The sequence below is a fragment of the Cyprinus carpio genome, chromosome B15 (assembly GCF_018340385.1).
Source record: "Cyprinus carpio isolate SPL01 chromosome B15, ASM1834038v1, whole genome shotgun sequence".
In the NCBI taxonomy this organism is placed as follows: domain Eukaryota; kingdom Metazoa; phylum Chordata; class Actinopteri; order Cypriniformes; family Cyprinidae; genus Cyprinus; species Cyprinus carpio.
This window is the reverse complement of record NC_056611.1, coordinates 28449479-28472576: the sequence shown is the minus strand read 5'-3', so window position 1 is coordinate 28472576 and position 23098 is coordinate 28449479. Positions and strand designations below refer to the sequence as shown.

General features: G+C 37.9%; 1 protein-coding gene across 1 annotated transcript; it reads left to right on the top strand.

The window, feature by feature from the left end:
• The first annotated feature begins 4027 nt into the window (after positions 1-4027).
• mtnr1ba (melatonin receptor type 1Ba) lies at positions 4028-22841 on the top strand. The gene is made up of 2 exons (XM_019091899.2): positions 4028-5221; positions 19506-22841. Exons 1-2 carry the CDS (start codon positions 5023-5025, stop codon positions 20372-20374), a joined length of 1068 nt encoding a protein of 355 aa, XP_018947444.1. The 5' UTR covers positions 4028-5022; the 3' UTR covers positions 20375-22841.
• Positions 22842-23098: the final 257 nt, after the last annotated feature.

Here is a 23098-nt window from a genome sequence, read left to right as displayed (position 1 = left end):
TGTTAAATACAAAATATCAATGTCAGCATTTTTTTACAAATTATGTGAGTTTATTTCTCACAACATCAAGAAAGATAAATGTAACAATAAAGATCCTAAAGTTTAAAAATGCTTCTTAGATGCCATATGGAATTTAACACTTATGAAATCGAGGCTGTGATGAATAGACTTGCGGTTTTTACAATGCCACGCACTGTATAAAAGTGCCACATCCCGTAAAGAAGTTTCAATTGGCATGTTATTAAATAAATCATCATATAAATTACTGGACGTACTGTACTTTTATCCCTTACAGACTTGTTTTCATTACTGTCAAACATTAAATATAACGCTATACTCTGACTAAGATCTATAGCAAGTCCACACCACAACTATAATGATAACGACACAGAAGAACGATATCATTGGATTCAGTTTCACAACAGATTTTGTCCAGCTGATGAAGGATAAAACATTCACAGCCAATCGCAATCCATCTTGCTTTAAAGAGCTTGAGCATTTAAAGCACGTGTCACATAAAACTTGGATCTGATGTGTAGGCTGTTTCTTCAAAATAAGTACCATGTCCACATGAACTGATATTTTGATCTTGTGCAACACCCCTGCTTATTGTAGAGTTAACAAACGTTTTCATGCACATTGTAATGTTCAAAGTGGAGGTAAATTCGTACTGTGTTACTTTCATGCTGTGGAATTACAAAAGGAAGACCAAAAAAAAAAAAAAATTCACATTGTGCAACACTAATCTCTACAAAACTAAATACTATGAGATACTAAAAAGTAGGATATTCATCGCCCTGTGCCAGTATGAATGCGGATATAGTTGGACATACCTGTGTCCAACTTTGTATAACTGTTTAGTAGCTTTAGCCTATATACTGTATGTATGCGGATAAAGTTATATCCTACTTTATAGGCTACAGAGCTGTGCGATAATACGCTTTTTGTGTTACTTTTGAAGCCACTGTACGTTGCTCTTCCAAAGTGAGGAAGGGTAGACAGGGTGAAACCAATCATTGTACTCATTAACCAGACTCAGAACTGCACAAACCCTTAAACTCACCCACACACACCACTCTTGCACAGACACGCATGTAAATACTTTCACACGTCGTACGAATTAAACTAAAACACACAGACAGTGACAAGCACCGCCGGTCTCGGGAGGGTTTCCTGCAGTTTGACATCAAAGAAAGAAAGGCCTCTCTCTCTTTCTCTGTCCCAGAGAAACCAGACGCCCGCTTACATAACCCGATTCTCCTAACGAGCCGAGCGCGCTCAAACAATCAGTCCGTATATACCCACGCACACACCCGACCGAAAAGTCGCAGCCAGCCAGGTTTCCACGCGGTAAACGCCTCCTTTATTCCCAGCGGTGGTGTCGTGGGTGTAAAAGAAATAATCATTCAGACACCTCGCATTGGAATGGACTGATTTGAGTAGGCATGGCTGTTATCTGTTGTTGTTGAACCGTGTGGATGTGTTGGATCAAAAAAAAAAAAAAAAAACCGGCTGATTTAACGCGCGCGCTGGATTGCATTGCTGGCTCGCGGAGATAAAGGAGCACGCGCGCCACCAAACATCACTACATTTCTGTGCCGTATCTGTATTTGTAAACAGGGAAAAAAAATAGATGTGCAACGTGTACCTGTATGTAAATACTGCTGAGTTGTTGGTGTTCTCATTCCGAAATCAAAAAAACTGCACAAAAAGTGCAAAAAGTTTGCATAAAAATGGATCTTATCTATCTATCTATCTATCTATCTACATTTAATGTTGTAGTGTTCCATGTTCCATCATTCATTGTTTTATTCATCCATCCGTCTCTACCCATCCATTCATCTATCATATTAACGTTCTATTGTTTATTGTTCCATCTATCTATCTATCTATCTATCTATCTATCTATCTATTTATCTATCATTTGTCTTTAAATTTTAAACACAAAATACATATACATATATGCACATGTATGCATGTCCAATCTGTATTTATGACAATCCATATACAGTACATCGCTTTTTCATCCTGAGTGCAAAGGTTTGATTTAGGCCTGTTTCTAATGCTGTGGACAGATTAATTCAAACCTCACAGGGGTAAATTTATTTCAGTGTATCTATGGTTTAATTGAGTAATATAGTTAATGATATGCTGGAACCTTTTTCCCCAAGCTGCAAGGAAATTCACAAGGTGAAAGCAGGGCTGTGTTAAGCTTGGATAATCTTCCTTGACTGTGTGTGTGTGTGTGTGTGTGTGTGTGTGTGTGTGTGTGTGTGTGTGTGTGTGTGTGTGTGTGTGTGTGTGTGTGTGTGTGTGTGTGTGTGTGTGTGTGTCTGGCTGTGGCATAGGAGATATAGGCAGCCGAATCAGGTGATAGCGTCCTCAGGGTTGGCTTGGGACCACGCCCCATCACACTGCTGTCAGACATGCACTCTCTGCAACGGTTGTGCCCTTAAATTAATTGTGACCTAGAGGGTAACTTTTCTTTGGAGTAGCTCCCTGTGCTATACTTCTCCGCCCTCTCTCATTTCAGCTGCTATCCGTCTGCACCATAGAAATAGGACAACCTCAATGAAAAAAAAAAATGTCTCTTTAAGTGCTAGAAGCCAGGAAGAGGTCAGGTTAATCAAATCCAGTGGTGTAGGTATCATTTGAACACTGGGAAGGATGCATTTCCTCTTAAAAAAAAAAATCATTTGAAACCATAGGAAGTAAGTAAACATTGTAGTTTTTGAAAATTGGATTTTTAACTATAGCCTTCATTGGCAAGTGGTTATGAACTCTTCATGAACCATAGCTGATTTTACACAGGCCTGACTCCAGCTCTAAGCAAGGTCTTTGGACTCTCAGGGTTGGACAGACAGTTTGGAGAAGTGAGCCGTGAAGTGCTTGCCACGGTGGGATAAGCTTTTGATTAAGTTGCTTCATGAATATTATATCCAGTGTTGTTTAAAAGTATTTGTAGTCTCAGTTCTAAACATTGCTGAGCTGGTCCCAGCTTCAGGCGGTATGCCCACGGACCACCTACAGTCCTTCACCATTCACCTTCACCACCGTCTGATGCGTATCGCAAACAAAACTGGATGTTTTTTTTCTCTCGACCTAGTAAAGACCTAGTAAACTCTAATCTGATTGGCTGACTTCTGCGAAAACAACCACAAGTCCAACTTGAAACAAAGACTACGAGGTATCATGTAAGATGCACAAGTGTTTTTTAGAAAGAAATAAGAACTGAGCAGAACTGAATATTCTGCTTTATTTTCTGAATTGTAATCAACTTATTGTGTTTTTTTTTTGTACTGTACTTAGTCTCTAGACATTTTCTGCCTGTTTTTGTACAATCTGAGATTGCTATAGGCTATTATTTATTTTTTCCCCTCACAAGTCTATTATTAACATTTTTTTTTTTTTGTTAGATAAACCCACCCCATAACTGTGACTGATCACTTCGTATGTCACTCAGATTCTTCATCCTGTTTAAGTGAATGATTTATTTAAAAAACAAAACTGCAAAGTATTGTGATGTCTAAAGCACTGGGGGCAGGGCTTCAGCTCCCAGCGTGCACTGCTCTTTGGTTAGAATATTGGAACAAAAACTATTTCATGTTTTATTTCCCTAAGTTTAGTTAGACTGTGAATAGTGTTGTATTTTAATTTCCTCTCATTGCATTGCATACAGCTATTTATAGGCCATGTTTTAATCAAGTTGGACCCAGCATCCAGCAATTAAGCTATAGGTCGTAAATTACGTTCTTTTTGATGAATTTTGTCATTTTCACATCTTGAGTGCAATGCTTCTTACAATGTTTTTAATTATTTATTATTTATTTATAATTATTTATCTCCTATTTATTAATTTTACTACAGGTTGTTTTATTTGATATAATTTATTTAAATAAATAAATTGGTGATGGTTGTGGAAGCTGACTTTAAGTAGTTATCCTATCGCTCGGTACCATGCAATCAGTGAGAAAACGCTGCAAGGCCTTTTAATTCAAACCCGTTATTTGTGACAGGACGCCCTCACGTGCACCTGCGCGCTCTCAGTCCAAGTTCAGACGCACGCGGAGGCTCCCAGAGCGTGTGAACGGGGCTGCTGTAAACAGCGGTGGCGCGCGCTTACCCATTATTTGGACATCAACGAGGAGAGCGCGAGAGACCGGAGCGGGTCTCCAGCTGTCGTTTAACTGGACTTGTCCGAGAACTGCACCGGAAACTCCGCTCGCGTGCAGCCGGCGGGAGCGGAGCTGAGGGACTCGCTTTGAGGCGGAAAAATGACCGGAATTACCGCTCAGAAATTCTAAGTTGGATTCTTTCATTTAACGGCAGTAAACGCGAAGACCCTCGTAGTAAACATAAAAAGAAGCGTTTTAACGACACACACCGGTGTCACATATTGCACTTAAAGGTTTAGCACTCCTAAAAGGCGGGAATTCAACCGAAACAGGAGCACATCATCCGATCTCAAGCATCGGATTCCGTCGCCACCGAGTGAATTAATAAATAAATAAAGTTTGACTGACTGGACATACCGGCGAGCTGACGCGTCCCACGTTTGACAGCTTTTTTGGAAGCGTCTCAGTTTACCTCAGCTCAAGCGTCACTGTAAATAAGCTGAACGACAAGAGCAGGAAGAACTGGATGAGGAGGAGGAAGGGGGTGAACCCACGCCAGCGTGATCCCTCAGTCATCATCAATGGGAAATACCGGAGCGCACGCGACTGAGGCGAGATGCTCAGAGAAGCTCGAGGTGCGTCGCCGCGCTCTCACCGTGAGTGAGTTTTAAAAGCGCGCGCGAGGAGAGAGAAAGAGCACTGTCAAGTTGAACATATTCGAAGAAGAACCGGGTGGAAAATTTGTTTCATGTGGCACATGCATGAGAAAACAAAACGCGTCACCGAGCTTCCCAAGGCTTGTTGAGAATGTGGAAATTTTTAATTGTTGACGAAGGTGAAGATGACAGAGGCTTCGTGAGAAAGATACCGAGCGTGTTTTTGTGAGAGAAGGTGAAGTTCATTCGACATGCCCGAGAATGTCTCCCTCATCAGGAACCGGACGGAAGTCGCGCAGGGTCGCGCTTGGGGTAGCGGAGCAGGCGCGCGGCCAGCATGGGTCGTCATGGTGCTGGCCGGTGTGCTGATCTTCACGAGCGTGGTGGATGTGCTCGGTAACGTGCTGGTGATCATCTCGGTGCTCAGAAATAGAAAACTGAGAAACGCGGGTGAGTGAGTGAGTGAGCGAGCGCGCGCGTTCAGTCCACATTCATTAACGGAGAGATGAGGGGATGTTCGCACATGACCCGTTCTTGCATTCAAAACAGCTGAACGCGAGGCAACGGAATGGCGCAAACGCATTCCAAAGTTACACTACAGTGCAAAAAACGATTAAGAAAAAAGAACGCAAGAACGCGTCCTTTGTGAACGGCCCTTAAGAGTGGATGACAATCATTCACTGGCTCATGACAAGGAGTTATTAGGATAATACTCGTATGACTCATTTGCAGTTTCAGAGGAGGGTCATTAATACTGTCATCATCTGTCGTGTGTTCTCGTGCCACACGGAGAAATTCAAGAATAAAGTGCTTCATTCACACGGTTACCAGCCATTCACGTGCACAATATAGCCTGAGCATGAATGACGATACAAATCTCATACAAAAAGATGGGAATTTGTCTAAAATCATTATGAGATGGATGTCCATCATCTGTTCTGCAATCATACAGCATTTGAGGCTCAGCATTTGATTACTGAAATAATTTCAGTGTCTTTAAATAGGATTCTATTTAACATAATTTGTCTTTATCATCGTTTCTTAAACTTATACAAATACATTGTCTGGTATTTAAATATTTTTATCTTTTAGTTTTAAATGTCAATTAATGAAATAGCTTAGATTAACCTGATGATTAGTCTTTTCCATGTGCCCAATGATTAATTTAGCTAAGTACAAGCTTAACTCTTTTAAGACATATTATGCATGAAAATGTGGAAATTATTTTTCCACATTTGTGTATTCATTCATTTGTTTGTCATTCATTCCTCATTAATTCATTCATTGTTTAGTTTGTTCATTCATTAATTTAAAGCGAAACCTGAAACAATATGATTCATGGACACGAGAGGGTTTGGCGTTACGTAACACACAGATATCAAAGACGGTCAGAGCCTGAGAATAACACTGTGCACTCAAGGCTGTCTGACAGTGATACTTTAACGGACGTTTGAAGACCATGCGAATGTGAGCCAGAGAGTGGCGGTGTGCTTGTGAAGATGACAAATGTTTGTTTGGATACTTAATTTTAAAATTCAGAGATAAACCGAAATCCTTTGGCGTGAATCAATAATTCACACACACATATGTGTGTACCGGAGAATGAGTGCCGGGGTGTGAACTGCATGTCTGAAACAGCAATAGCTCAGATTTACCACCAGCATCTATCACTTATGTGCTGGCTGTGTTGGAGTGAGTAAGTGTGAGAGAAAATGCAAAGCAATTCCAGTTAATTCCACTCAGAAAAAGCATTTTATTGGAGTCCCTCATTCATTAATATGAAGTACCATATGGTTTCAAATTATGGATCTTCATTTGCATTTTTTTCATTATTATCTGGCAGTGCTTTCCAGTTTCAAATAGACGTGATGTCTTTATATTGTGAAGTGTTAGAGACAAAACACAGGCATGCAAAACTTCTGAAAACATGTTCCTACTCTGAAAGAAAAAAAAATCTAGTACTATTGTGTATTTAAAAAAATAAAAAAAATCGCAAAATGAGATGTGAGAGAAAATGAATGGATAAGCAAAGAACAATGTAAGAAACTAAAATAGAAAGAAAAAAAGAATGTCAGAAAGAATAACAGGATAGTGAAATTACCAGAGTTGTTTTAAAATATTCTTATGTTCTTTTCATAATTTGCATGATCTGACCTCAGGATCAGAGTTCTTTTCCGCTGTGATGTCTTAAGGACCGATGGGGTTTTAAAATGCAATTTTTAAGATTTCAGCTTTTTATTGCTTACCAGAGCACAGAAAAACCTGCCAATAGGAACAGAAGAAAAGACGATGAGAAAGAGAGAGTAGGTAAACACAGATTTGAACTGCAATATCTCCAAACAGGCAGTCTGTCAAGCCATTCGACAGCGCTGTGTTATTAGGTCAGAGTTTGATACGTCCACTGTGTTCTGTAGTAGTAATATGGAGTGTGTGTGAGTGAGAACAGACAAAGCGAGAGCAAGCAGCAAGAGAAGAGAGAGCTTTTCTATGCATGTCATTGTGTCTTTGGAGATTTTTGACATTTTCTTATCTTGAAATGTGCAGGTGGCATCATCCCATCACTGTCTTAACAAAGCTACGGTAACCACGGCAATGTACCCATTTACCAGCACGGCCCTGCACTCCAGCTTTCAAATAAAACATGTTGTCTACAAAAGGATAAAGAGAGAGACCGAAATGACAGAAATGTTGCTGTCATTCCCCTCTAAACACTCCCTTTCACTCTTATTCTTCATCTCTATCGTGCTTTCAAAGCTCTTAAAGTTGTGTCTGTGGCTCTGGTGTTTATTGAGACGGTTAGATTTGGTCCTTGACCTCACGTTATGGGCTTTTGCATGTGTTTGGTTGTGGCAGGGCAGGACTTAGGGGGCTGGGGGCCCCTGGGCTTGAGGTTATGTTTGGGCCCTATAGACTACAAATGCCCTCAACTAGAACATCATTATGGAGCAACACAAAATACACAAAAAATGTAAATATACTTTGAGGTTCATATATAGTAAAATTAATATGGAACATGTCTAGCTTATAGTCAAAGTTAAGATGTGATATAAAATTTTCATTACAATACAATAAGCAAGATGTGTTCTCTCAGTTGAGAGATCAAAATTCTGAAATAACATTGACCAAAAAAAGCCAGAGATGTATTAGTATTAATATATATATATATATATATATATATATATATATATATATATATATATATATATATATATATATATATATATATATATATATATATATATATATATAATTCAAATCAAATAAAATGACATGTTGGCTATTAACAATCAAATGGAATTACTATCAACAAAATCCATAGATGGATTTTACATAAATTATGTAAAGTTTAAATATAACATTTAAGAAATATATTTAATGACTGCAAAAAAAAAAAAATATGAAATTTGAAAATATGAAACAACCACCAGTAGGTGAAAGCAAGTGACTGTCTTAATGAGTGAGTCGAATCAACTGATTCGTTTAAAATGCTGATTCATTTAACTTCGCAAATGACTGCACTTATAGCCTGATTGAATCATTTGCTGGTCCGTGTAACGCTGAAGAACAAAACACCGTGTTTTTCGGAGACGCAGCGGTTCTGCCGTTTGTTATATTTTCTTTCTGACGGTGCAAAACGGAATTTTGTGTCTGTCAGTTCAGTAAGTTTAGTAAGTTGTAGTTTATTGTACATTTGGATGGTGCAGATATTTGGAGAAAAAAAAACAGGAATCTTGTTTGTGTGATAGGCTAAGTCCTATCATAGGCACATGTTATAAAAACAGAAACTTATTAAATTGCTATTTTTAATTGTATAATTTAGTGGAATATTAATATAATATAGAATCATCATCTGAAATGAAATGAGGCGTGAACATTTCATGAATTTATCATTATCTTTCTATATGTGTGCTGTTCAGGTTAAAGGCTTAATGGAGCTGTTCAGATTGCCATGTGATAACTAACCAATCATTGCAGATGTGATCAATATGTGTCCTTTTTCTATGTCAAACAAACATAAAAGGGCAAAGGTGGGGCACCCTACAAGGCGAGGCCCATGGGCTGCAGCCCAGTCAAGCCCAATGGTAAGTCCGACCATGGATAGATGTGTATTTGTGTACCACAAGGTGACATTCAGTGTCTCATTAGCATTGAGTGATGAGCTTGCTGGCGCTCTATATACAGTAGATACTCAAAAGGCATGTTATAAATGTTGCCTGTCTGTCACCCTTGATCGCATCCTTGACTTTGACCTGTGATGATTAAGGAAACACAAGTATTGGAGTTCCTTTTTGTGCTTTTTGTTCTTCTACATGCTCGGCTTTGTGCTGTGTCCAGTTGAACTGCAGGAGCAGGTAGTATTGATGAAAACATCAGATGTGTTTAGTTTTTCCTAAAGGTTCAATTTGCTGTGCAGTGCCGGACTGAATGAAATCCTATTGGGTCTGGCGAAACTGTATGCAAATGAAATGACTAAACCACACCCATACTTCTGTCCGGCTGCATTCCATCATGCCCTTGCAGCTGTGTAATTCCCTAGAGTATAAGAAAGTGATGTGTTTAAGACATTTTTTCTCGTAAAATTGAGGGTCATATCTCTGTAGAGCAATAAAGGCTTTTCAGATGATTGATGACTATGTTTCCCGATGCATTGAACTTTGAGGAGTGAAGCATTACAGGGATGGTTTTAAATGGAAACCTTTTTTCTTCAGATGAACACAAAAGAAGATATTTTGAAAAAAAATAAATAAATTGTCGATACACAATTACTGTACAACACTTGTCAAAAATCATTCCGCTAGTCTTTTCTTTGAACAATTGTTAGGACTTCTCTGTTTGCTTAACAGAAGCTTTTGCGTGACACACCAAACAACAACAAAGAAATAGCTATGACAAAAGCTGACTGTGTTCAGGGTTTTTCCAGGGTCAAAAATGGTCTTTGGGGGTGGCTGACGAACACAGTCATCCATACACACAGTACCCTTGTGCAATGTGTGCCCAATACTGACAGTAAATCCAAAATAAATGCAAAGAAACAGTTTGTCATATCCAGTTAACATGCAGTGAGACATCGGCAACCCTCTTTTTTGTTTTAAATATCTTATAGTGACAGTAATTTCTTAATTTTTCTCAGGAGGGATGCAAAATCCAAAAACTGAATCCATGCATTTAATATGAAATATGAGCATCTTATGCATTCGCTGAGAAAAACTCCTGTGCTCTTTGCATCAGAGTCCTTTACTAAACAGCGTCTCTCAGGGGTTGTTGTCCAAAAGTGTGCTCAGTCGGAGAAAACATTTACTTAAAAGAGAAGAGTAGGCCTATTATTTTTTCAATTTTTACAAAAAATGTGGCATTATGGCACATTACAAACTCTCATGTAAGGTCTGTTTCATTCATCCTGGAAGCCAGAGGGTGCCGTTAAACAGAAAGTCTAACAGTGAGATTCATAGAAGTCATATGCTGTGTTCCAATTTGCCTACATATGCCCTAAAAGTATGTACTCTTTTTGTAAAGAAAAATACATATTTTTGAGTGTGTAGCAGCATAGTATGCAAGCTTTGGGACATACTACACTGTCATAATTACGTCTTTAACAGACGCTCTGTTATGAGCATCTTGTCACCATTTGAACTGCCATGTCAATCATCTTGTCACAGTTAAAATCATCCTAAAGATTCTAGAGGCAGGTAGAGGCTCGTTGATCTGCCAGCCATGGGTCTATCTTGCTGAGAACTCTGCTCATGTGTTTGCATAATGATGCATTTAAAAGTTAAATGACCATACATATCTTTATAAAAGTTCACAATGTTGCTGCAGATGAAATATAATGCAGTTAACATTAATATTTTTTTTTTTTTATCAGTTTAGATATTGATTAATAATCACTCACACTCCATTCTCTACTTGTCCATCAGTCTCACATATCCACCATGTTTGTAGTTTTTAAGCTCTTATTATGCATGTTTGTAGTTCTAATCGAATCCTCATCCAGCATGCAATGTGTTGTGGGCAATATTAGCCATGAGAGTGTGCATCGATCTGCTCTTCAAATTTGTACCGGAAATAGTGAACCATCTGGGTTCCTTTGAGTTACTTATTTCAACATGCTATGATTTGGGACACACTAATTCTAATTTCAAATACTATTGGGGATGAATAGTATGTGATTTGGGATGCAGTGATAAACTCTTCTCCAGGAAAGCCCTAATATGGACAAAGACACCCAGATATCTGTAGCTAAGTCTCGCATAGCCAGACCTTCAGACTGACAGCAGAAAGTCTGGAAACCTTGCTTTGAAAGGCCAAGAAGCCATATGAGTGACGGGTAAAGCAACCTATCATGTTTCGTTTTGTGCCGCATCATGTTTAGGGCTGTGGAAATGTCCCCACAATAACAATAACCGGTGGATAAAACTCTTGGACGTATTTTAAAAAGTCTATTTCGTGAACTTCACATATTTCACATACTTTTGAAAATCCAGGGCTTAGTTGATCCTGATAAGTGCTCTTCATCACAGTTGTAAAAACGACAGCTTGTTCTTCCATGAGGGGGTTTGGCGTCATGGCATTATTGTTTCCAGGCAAATGTTAAAAAGCACTACACACACAACGTCTCCCAGAAATTCTTTAGAATTCAGCCAATCAGATGATGACTTTGAAACTCCTGAAGTGTTTCCATTTTTGTGTGCCATATGCATCAGAGACGTCTGAGGCTGAGACTATCTGTAGCTGAATAAAATAATGATAAAGATGTTTTGAATGATAAACATGATTGCATCAATATCAATGGTTCATCTGTGCTCAAGCCATCTCGCATATTTTCCTAGGAATACACTATATATATAACGCAGTGCTAATCAATATTACTTGTATCACAGTATAGAATTCTATAAAATCATAATCTCATTCTATGATAATTAGTCATATATTGGACCGCAGAAGGAGGTTATTTTAAACACTAGACTGATGTTAGTTCATTTTGGAGCAAAGAAAGTTGTGTTTTGATACTATGTTAAGCTAACTAGCCCTTATTCCCCTGTTGCGAGAATGTGATTTATGTTTATTGATTCATTTGAAAAGCAAACCCATGTAAGATCATAGTAATATGTCTTTTTTTAAGAAGGGCATCTCATACAAAGGCAAAGAAGGTGAAGTGAGACGTTTGATCAAAGTAATGAGGTAATAAAACAGTGTAACTTGAAAGGTGTTCTCTCCGCAGTCATCAACATGCACTGCATACTGCCATCACAAGTACAGCAGTCCTCTACATCACCCAGTAATCACATTAAATTATAAAATAAAGCTTTGGCGGGACAAAGATTCATTTTGGCGGCTGCCAAAATATTTTCAATCCAGGAAAACCCCCGGGTGTTGCAACTGTGCTAAAACAGTGCAAAAAGCATACAGTCAATGGCCAACTCCCATGTACGGTTGAGAGGAAATACATATCTATGTCATAAGGTGATAATAGTCTAAATTCATCATTCAAAAAGTGAAACTGAAACTAGAAGTGTGGATATACAAACCGTTAAACTTGCTGACCATTTTTAATATTAGTCATGTTAATCACTGTCTTCATTCCAGACAGCCTTGTCATTATGAAAATATACACGTATTGGAATGTGCAGATGAAATTATGTAACATCAAAACAACTGTTTTTGTGTGTTCTCTTGACTTTGTCGTTTGCTCCCTTTCATCACTTTCACTTCTCTTCTCAAGCACTGGTTTGCTAAGCTGAATAGCCAATCAAAGAAATCTGTCTCACCGACTGCATGACGCCGATTCAACACGCTCAATTGGCCAAAAATGCCACCAACACGGTCCAACTAGTGCCGACGGCACAGAACACACCCTAAAACTGAGCTGACAGATGCTCAACGACGGCCTGGCATTTTCTACCGGCTGACAGTCGAATTGGTGTGTCACAGCCTCTTGTCACTTTTTGCTGTGCACACTTGCACACAATCTAGCAATCTTGTAAAATCTGCAGTGAGAGGTGGCTCTTTGTCATTTCGGTGAAAAAGCAAGAGGTCAGAGTTTAAGAGCTGTAAAAGTGATTGGTGTGTCTGAAAAACGTAGAGGTCGAAGTGTAAAAGTTTGGAATGGAACATAGGCTGCAGAGGTCAGTCAAAAACAGCATCAGTGTCAACGGAGACCGGCCGCGTCAGCGACATGCAGTGAAACGCGATCTGTAGCTGACTAAGAAAAATTTAGCATTTTATACGTGAATGTGTGTGTGGCTATTTTATACAAAGCCGTTTGATCATCCAACAAAGCCGCTCCTTTATACACACACCCACTAAAATTTCCTCAGATGCAGGGTTATTGGTACCAAGTGAGATTACAAAGTCCCCGAGGACATTGCCTGCGGAGCTGCTACAATGGGAAGCACTTTAGACCCGTGTTCATTTATCTTATGCACACACACACACTCAGTTAGGTAGGCAAAAAAGAGATGCTATCATGGTAGAACCCTTCATGTGTATTTTTACCCTATGAAATAGTGATCGTGTTAGTGAAGTCCTCGTTAGTTTGGGGTCATTAGAGATTTAATTAACATTCATGTTGACTAAGCACTACCCTCCGTCGCCGTCATTAATGGATGTGTGTGTGTGTGAGCATTCTCTGTTATGCTGTTTTTAATTAAAGCCTTTGTGTGCTTATGTGTATAACAGAGACACCCGGAGGAAACTTTTAATGCTCAGAGGTAGCTCAAAAGACCTAATGGAGTTCTCATGTGTGTCTCATTTAAATATCACCTTCATCTTAAAATTTTCTGCATGATGGGAAAAGAAATTAGCTGTTACTTGGCAAATCTGACCACAGTTTGAGACATTGTTGAGCCCTTTTCTGAAACAAGATGAGATGGACGTTTTCTCAGGAGAAAAATCTCATTTTTAATCTCAGTGGTGCCTAGTAGAAACAGTTGAAGCATTAATGAGACCCATTGGTGTAGTTTGACATTTGGGCTATTGGTGAGCCAGACCATGATACTGGGATTCTAGATTTAATATTATACAGTACATTTAGGCGACCTGTTTAAAAAAGGGGCTTGTCTCACTCTTGTGCATCAGTTGTGCTTTTAATTAGTTGACTGTACCTTCAAGACCTTTGGACCATAAAATGCAATTGTAATGTTAACATTTGAATACAGTACATTCTTTACTCCATTTAACCCATTTTCCATGTTCGCTGTTTGACATTTAGAGTTTTATAGCTTGTAAAAGTTTCTGCGACTTGAATAGATAAAAGAATACTCCACCCAAAAATGAAAAATCTCTCATCGATTACTTACCCTCAGTTCATCCCTGTTGTATATGACTTTCTTTTCTTCTGTGAAACAGAGATTTTTAGAAAACTAACACTGGCCTGCATCATACTTGCTGAATGAAATCCAATTCTTGTTTCTTACCAATTTTGGGGTGCTGAATCCAAAAAATGAGCCTGTTTACCTCCAGCATGTCACACTTTCACAAAATATGATGTGCTTTTTTATAGATTTTTGCTTTCGACAAGGTGAAGAAATCTTGTATTAGGCCTTAATCAGCAAAAAAAAAAAAAAAAAAGACATGATTACTGTCTTCATATGAGCTAGGTTACAATTCTCAGCCTATTTTTCACATGTATAAATGAATCTGAAGACTTTTTCACTTTTTCCAATCCTTTGCAAATTGTAAGTTACTGTAAATGATACATTTTGAATACTTTTATGTGCTTACATGCACAAGAGATGGATTATGGTAAAATATTGTAAAGCTTGTGACATTGATATCATAGGAATTTCTGCTGTAAAAGCTTTAGCTGTGTCCTGGGTTATTTCATTTTGTTCTGCTCTTGCAATGTAAAACACACCACAGACAGTGCAGGTCTGGTCACCCAATTTAATTTAAACAAAACCCCATGAATTTTTCCACTGGAATACACTTGGAATCTCTCGCTTCTCTTACCATTACACTTGCATTTCTCTCTATGTTTTGTGGAGTGCTTTAAAACTTTATTTTCTCTCCTTGTCTTCACTTTTGATCCCTATTAGCATCCTTTACTGGGGATGTTTCTGAAGTAGTGAAACACAATAGACCAGGCACAAGATATTTTTTGTTTGTCAAATCATGGAAAGCATTTTACTGTACGTTTCATTCATGCATTCGGCATACGTTTTTATCAAAAATGATTTTGCATTGAAGATAAACAGTTTATGCATTCCCTGAAACATTCTTAATACAGTAGTTTTGGTTAACAACATCTGATGTAATAGGTAAGTGGTACAATCATTTAAGAGAAGGGGTCAATTTTTTTTTTTTTTTTTTTTTTTTGAGTGTGAAGGCAGCAGTTCCTAGCAGTTCCTTCATTTATTTCACAAACAAAATTAAATGTTGTTCCAAATGTCAAAGCCCAGAATCCTGCAGGAAGCATCTGTGTATCTGGCATACTATTCATCTCCTGAACACTTATTCCTCATACCCTCTTCCTCACATCAGCATACGGCAGAATCTCAGATGTAATGAGCGCATGTGTGTGTGTGTGTGTGTGTGTGTGTGTATGGTGCTCTTCTAAAGCCAGGCATCTCTGTTGCACTAAACTCTGTTTTCAGGTTCAAACGCATACATTCTGGCCCAGTTTCGGACCAAGAGTGTAGACCAAATTTCTCTCTCAGAAAGCCTTTCGACGTTTCAATTAAAACATTTAAAATCCAACTGCTTTCTTCCTCTTGCCTCTTAATCTTTTTGTGAGAAAGGACGAAAGTGAGGGAAGGTGAAATTGAGTTGTAATAAGTGAGAGGAAAAGAAATGGATTAAAAATCAGATACGGTGAGAGATATTGACGCAGAGCGAGAGAAAGATAGCAGACATTGACGGATCCAAATGAGAAAGACAAAATGGAGAAGAAGAGGGAGAGTGAGATAAGAGGAAATGGGCAGCTGTGAAAGTTGACAGCAATTTGCAGTGACGCCAAATCATTCAATTTCTGGAGACATAAGAAACAGTGATCATGCAATGCATTGTGGGCGTGTCCTGTGATGCAACAGTTTACATTTAGACAAACTAGCATCAATGGAATTTAAAGAGTGTCAGAAAGCGCCATTCTAAGCATGTTTGATTCATGCATTGATAGTCATTCATCTGGTTCATTATATAACGCATCACTGCAATATCTATACCAATGTATTAGAGTAAGAGGAATGGCTACTAGTGACCTGCTGACCTCTAGCAGTAAAATCAGTGTGAATGGAGCATCAGTCATGTGGATGAGGTATGATATAGATTATTAACCTAAAATGATCACTTTCTATATGGACTCTTTTTCCCAGATGCATTCGATCGATATTCACTAAATGCATGTATCCATTTCAAAACCTATTTGAGTTCTGTAATGCATTGGTTTAGGAGCACAAGTGTGTGTACAGTACTGCGTTGAACTCCATATGAACTTCATCTGTGGTAAAAATGCTAATACAACCTGATCTGAGGAGAACAGCTCAACTCCCAGCAAACCAGCACACAACACATGCATACAAGAGACTGACTGGTAAACCAAGCAAACATGCACAAACAAGCACTGTAGAGGAGAACTCTGTCACAGACACCGCACTTAATCTAATGGATCTGAACTTTGTGTGAACCTCACAGTCAAAATACAACAGCACCTGAGCCAGTCCTGCACATTATACACACACACAAACACTTCCAGACACACAATATGTAGACTACAGTTCAGGTTCTGTTATCAAGTTTCCTTTCTGGTGTTTGTGTTTTCTACTCTATGAACATTTGTAAACGTGTATAAAAATACATTAATTTCCTTTTCTAGTGGCAAATAAATTACCAGTGTCATGATTTCATGGAAAATGTATAAATCTGAAGAACCTCTTGCGTTTTGGTTGGAGTCTGTTTTTCACTTGTACTACACAAAATAGAGAAATTTAAATTTGTTGCTCAAAAAAAAAAATAAAAACAGCGTCCTTATCTAACGTAATGCGATAAAGTGTCAGGCATATCATTTCTGTATGAAACCGCTGTTCTGACACTGAGTAGTCCCACCGATAGTTGCCTCTCATTGGTTTAAAATCTTGCTCCACACAGTTATGTCTTAAACATCAGTGTTGGTTTATTTATTCATTCATTCATTCATTCATTTCTGATTGGCTATGCTGCTTTACATTTTGAAAACATGAAACAGGAAAATGCTTGTACATTATTCACCATTATGTGTTCTTACAAAATATTTGAGAAACAACAAAGTTAGTAATAACAAAGTACTAACAAACTAAAAATATAATAATATACTTTTTAAATAATGAAATTAAATTTAAAGTGGTAATATGTGTACAGCAATAATACAGTTGGTGTCGGGAAGATTTTTATTTTTATTCAGCAAGGATATATTAATTGGGTCAAATGTGACAGTGAAGACATTTACATTGTTACAATTTTTTTTATTTTAAATTGTTACAAATGTTTTTGAATTTTTTAATCATCAAAGAATTGGGGGGGGGGAGATCAGTTTCCACAAAGGTATAAAGTAGCTCAACTGTTTTCATCACTGATAATAATAATGAGAAATGTTCCTTAAACAGCAAATCAGCATATTATAATGATTTCTGAAGGATCGTTTGACACTAAAGACTGGAGTAATGATGCTGAAAATTTAGCTTTGCATCACAGGAATAAATAGTTTTGTTGTTAAACCTTTTTTTATGTCATCATATTTTACATATAAAATATGTTTTTACTGTATTTTTGGTCAAATAGATGCAGTCCTAGTAAGCATAAGAGAGGTGAAAAAAATGTACCGTTCCCAAACCTTTGAACAGTACGGGGGCGAATCTAGAAAATAATTTTTAGGATGGCAAAGGGGTCTGTGAGGGGTGGCAACACCAAAGCAATCACCCGTGCATAGTTTTGGGGCATTTATGGTCTGACATACACAATTGTGTTCACAAATAGCCTATTGCATTACCATGAAGTAATCATCTATATTGTTTAAAATGAAAAAAATAAAAATAACAACATTTCAAAATCCATCATGGGACCAAGACAATACACAATATAAAAAACTTCAACAGTAAATGTTTCTGAGCTTGTATCATTAAAGAATACAAATTGTTCTGTTAATATTACATAGGCTACTTGGATGGTATAAATCACATTTTAGTGCAAGTTTAAGAGCAATTTTTTCCCCCTAACATTAGAAAGGAATACAATGATATCAAAGCACTGAAACTGGATCAGTTTTGAAAACAATGTTTGATTTTCTGTTATGAACAGAGGTGGGAATATCTGTAATCACCCAGAACAAACTATCAACCATATACTCTAGCAACGCCCCAGCAACTGCTTAGCAAGAGCCTAGCAACCACCCAGTATATCCTAGCAACCAACTAGCAAAACTTTAGCTTACCCCTAGAGCATAAAAATATTTACGTAAAAAAAGACTTTAAGAAAAGCCAACATAAATCTGTCTTTCAAACTTTTCAATCTAGTTATTACAGTTTTTCTTAAATGCTTACACACAATTCAAATACACAGAGGACCCAGTGAACACTTGTGAAATCAAAAACACTGTAACAAAAAATTATTTTGCAGCCCAGTATCTATTACAATATACAACATAAATTAAATTACAGATACAGGTTTATACAGCTATGAACTTTTGGATTAGATTTTACTAATCTTGCAGTAGATGAAATTTACTAGAAAAGTTCAAATACCAAAAAGAATTGTATATGAACTTGGTATGCACCACAAGACAGTTCAGTAAAAAATAAACAAAAATAAATTCAGCATCCCCTGCACATTTGGCCAAATGGCATCACATTATACAATACTATAGCAGTTTCTTGATCTCCTGGCACAAGAATATATCTCTAGGCGGTCATTTCTCAGTTCTGCAAAAGTGCAGTACACATAAAAAAATGGTTAAAAATAAAAGTTGGCAATCACACGTTTGAGGGTGTACAACATGTGCTACATTTTACTGTAAAAAACTGCAATACGATTAGATTCTTAACTCTGCTGCTATTAGATTCTGTGATCTGCATCTAGTTATTGATTTCATGTTATTGTTTCGTCAGATGGCAAAAAATACCTATATCCATGATGAAAGTGGAGCAGGTAGTCAGAGAATCGGATCACCAAACAATTACAGGATGAATCTCAGACATATCCAGACGGGATTAGGTTTCTCAAAAGACTTCCAGTTAGCCAAGAAGCAGTAATTTTCACAAACAAATGTAAAAACAATTTGTTAGTGACCTGGGCCATGCTTTGTGTTTCTGACTCCCAAAAAAACAGTTCATAAGAGTCATTTGTTAATGTAAGCGCTGCGTGCACATGCAACCATCATGCACAGTTTATAGTTTATTATTTTGTGGTATGCTGTCATCGTCTCTGCTGAAAAGTAGCATATGAAACACTGCTTACATTTATATTTTATTCTGTGATAATTCTGGGCTGGCAAAGCTTTTTCTTGGGTGGCAGTTGCCCTGGTAGATCCGCCCCTGAAGTAGTGTAGTTTCCTGATTACATCTTACTATTGTCATCATTAATAATTTGTAATAATTTTTTTATATAATGCAATGGTCGATCAGTTGGTGCAAAAGAAAAATCAAGTTTCCAACTTAATAATTTTGAGTTTTAATAATTCTGTCATCATGATCTGAATGTAATAAAACAATTAACTTTAATGTCATAACTGAGGCCTTGTATTTGAATTCTGTCTGTGTGTGTGTTTTAGGTAATGCGTTTGTAGTGAGCCTGGCTTTCGCCGATCTCCTGGTGGTTTGCTATCCCTACCCTCTGGTCTTGCATGCCATGCTGCATGCGGGCTGGTTGCCGGGGGAGATGGAGTGTAAGGTCAGCGGCTTCCTGATGGGAGCGAGCGTCATCGGCTCCATCTTCAACATCACCGCCATCGCCATCAACCGCTACTGTTTCATCTGCCAGGCCAACACCTACGAGAAAATCTACGGCCGTGCCGGAACCCTGGTGCTGCTTACGTTAGTCTGGGTGCTCACCGCCATCGCCATTCTTCCGAACCTGGCGCTGGGGTCGTTAACGTACGACCCTCGCGTTTACTCATGCACCTTTAGTCAGACGACAAGTGCGGGCTACACCATCGCCGTGGTGACAGTGCACTTCCTGCTTCCTATCGCGGTAGTTACATTCTGCTATCTGAGGATTTGGGTGCTGGTGCTCCGCGTGAGGAGGCGGGTCAAAACCGACGTCAGGCCACGCCTCCGTCCGAGTGAGCTGCGTCACTTCTTGACCATGTTCGTAGTCTTTGTGCTGTTCGCTGTCTGCTGGGCGCCGCTGAATCTGATTGGCTTGGCTGTAGCGGTGGACCCGCCCCGCGTAGCGCCCTTGGTCCCTGATTGGCTGTTTGTGGTGAGTTATTTCATGGCATATTTTAACTCCTGCCTGAACGCCGTAGTGTACGGACTGCTCAATCAGAACTTCCGCAGAGAATATCGAAGAATACTTCTGTCACTTTGTAAGCCACGCCTCTTCCTGCAGGAGACGTCAAAGGGCGGGACCGAGCGCAGCAACAAACAGTCACCTGGCAACAACAATAATGATGATCAGCCCAAAGCAAACACAATATAACTTACCCACAATACATTCAATTGTTCACAGATATCAAAGACAGAATGCTGCAAAAAGGTTTTAAATCGCATCCACTTGTTTTGAAAATAAAATTTTTATGTCTCACTTTAGATACCACCCTCTGCAAAAAAACAAAACAAAAAAACAATACCTCATTTGTTGGAAACCATACAATTATAATAATCCTCAGTATTAGGAAAATTAATTACATCTCAGACAAGTATTACAATCACATTCAATGAATGCATGCTAATGATTGAGAACAGTGCAATAAGTCATTACCAGACAAATGGTGCAAACTCGAGGAAGACAAAGACTGCAGAACATTTTCATCTTCTCCGAACACGCGCCCCTAGAAAATAACTTATTTTTCACACTGTTAGCTGGAGGATGTTTCCTCCAACCACCCATAAATTCTCACCTAACAGATCTCTCAGATTTCACAAGTGCTTCCCTAATGATATAACAACATTAAATAAATGCTCCCCAAATGCTCACACATTTGTGACCTCTCAGCATCTTGACATATGTTTTCCCAGCTCTCCAATAGCGTTAGCACTTTTGGCACTGCAAGTAAACTAGAGCCTCCCCTTGTGCTATGCAACCAATTAATTTTAAACTCAACAGAGAAAGTGTAAAACTAGGGCTCCCTTAGGTTTGCAGCAGAGGTTATCCAAACATTCCCCAAAACACTGCAGCAACCAAACTCTCCTATTGCTATGCAAACTCAACTTGAGCAACTCCCACAGCTGCATTCATGCAAACACTGTGGAAATCTTCCGGTAACCTTCCCACAACATTCCTCTACTAGGTCTGTGGATGCCGTCCTATGGGAATATGCCAAAACGCTGCAAGAACATGTTCTTATATTCTCTATAGGTTAAAAAACAAAACATCACACGCTCCCAATGTCTCTGCAACAGCAGAATGCATCTGCACATGCTGCACGTTATGGCATACTTACATTAAAACTTTTACTCAACTGAGCAAAGTTTTTCACTGAATCCATTAACAGGGTTCAAATAATCAACAACAAAAAAAATAATAATAATGAGCATAGGGCTTCATATTTATGTGACACAAATAGACTATTTGTCTGCATATTTAATTTCTTAACAGTCTGATATAAAATAGTAATAGAACAAAAGTTGAAATAATCTTTATTAATATACCTACTTTAATATACCAGCATGTCACTCTGTGTCAATAGACATTTATACATACACACTTCAAGGTGCCAGTCAGTAAAACCACAATAGTAAAGAAAGGACATAATTCTTAATCAAATACATTCAATAGCTTTTATCAGTTTTATCGAATATTTTTTTCAATGTAAACAGACATCTTTGATTCAACTCTTTTGAGCATGCAAGCCCCATAGTTTAGTCCTTGTGTTGCGTTCATTCAGCCGCCAACATTTATATAGCCATCTGCTGAAATTACCCATTCCAACCAGTAAGTGGCATTGTCAGTTGGCAGGTTTCAACAAACCTTCATTGATTGAAGAGTTGGATGAGCTAATAATGAACTGTTCAGCAAAATGTAGAACTTTTGTCTAACAATTTACAGATTTTTGATGTTTTTTCTTCTCATGTAATTTATTTTCGCCTACTTTGTCATTATTCTGGGAAGGATATTGCTAAAATATTTTTTGGACTTCGAAGATTCTGCTACAGATGTACAGTATTCATTGTCAAACAGTAGACTTTAAACTGTGTGTAGATTGTTTGTATGTACAGTATGTGAACTGTTTAAGCCTCAAAAACTGAATAACTAGAATCTGCCAAAAAAGAAAAATTGACGGGTGAATTCACTAAACATTTACTCAGAACCTTTCAACAAAAAATCCCTCGCTATAAGCACCTGTAATTCAGTTTAACCACGCATCTAACACTCATGATCAGGAACTGCATTGAGGAAATTGCATTCAGCACTAATTTTGTGGCTGTTTTTGCATCATGAACTGATTTATGTATTACATGTTTTACAAATTTTAGTTAATTCCTTTAGTGTTCTGGGTGCTAAAACAATGCAGACAGTTTGCAAATAAACAAGTCATAGACATGGGATGACAATTCACATTAATCAGTGTATCTTCCAGTTCAGGAAATTTAAACCTCAAATTTTAAGAACACCAGTAGCAGTAACATTTTAGTGATTTATTGCGAAGAGTTTTTGACTCATTTTCAAAGGGGCTTTAATTCTGATCGCAGTGAGTAATAATGCTTAATGAAAGGCATCAAAGCACTTATTGTAATCTTAAGTATACTACAATCCTTTAAATATTGTACTTTATAATCTGTTGAACCATGATGCACTTTGGCAGTCTGTAACATTATTTTTATTTCACCTGGTTAAAAATAGATTAATTAATTAATTTTGCATCCCAGTAAATTTGGAAAAATGTTAGTGAAACCCAAACACCATATGGTATGGAAGCCCGTTTCCGCCACTGAATAAAAAACAAAACAAGGTAATTGTGACTTTTTATTTCACAATTCTGAGTTTTATTTTTTTTGTTTTTTTTTTTTTTTTTTTTGAAGAATTGTGAGTTCATATCTTGCAATTCTGACTTTAAAACTCACAGTTCTGAGAAACAAAGTCAGAACTGTGAGATATAAACTCGCAATTCTACATTTTTTCTCGCAATAGCAAGTTTATATCTCACAATTATGACTTTTTCTTTCTCAGAATTGTGAGTTATAAAGTCAGAATCGCGAGATA

Bases quoted from the DNA above. Each gene is read 5' to 3' on its own strand.
- mtnr1ba (XM_019091899.2), top strand. From the start codon at position 5,023: ATGCCCGAGAATGTCTCCCTCATCAGGAACCGGACGGAAGTCGCGCAG. The intron at 5,222-19,505 runs GTGAGTGAGTGA...TGTGTGTTTTAG, and splicing joins TAGAAAACTGAGAAACGCGG to GTAATGCGTTTGTAGTGAGC.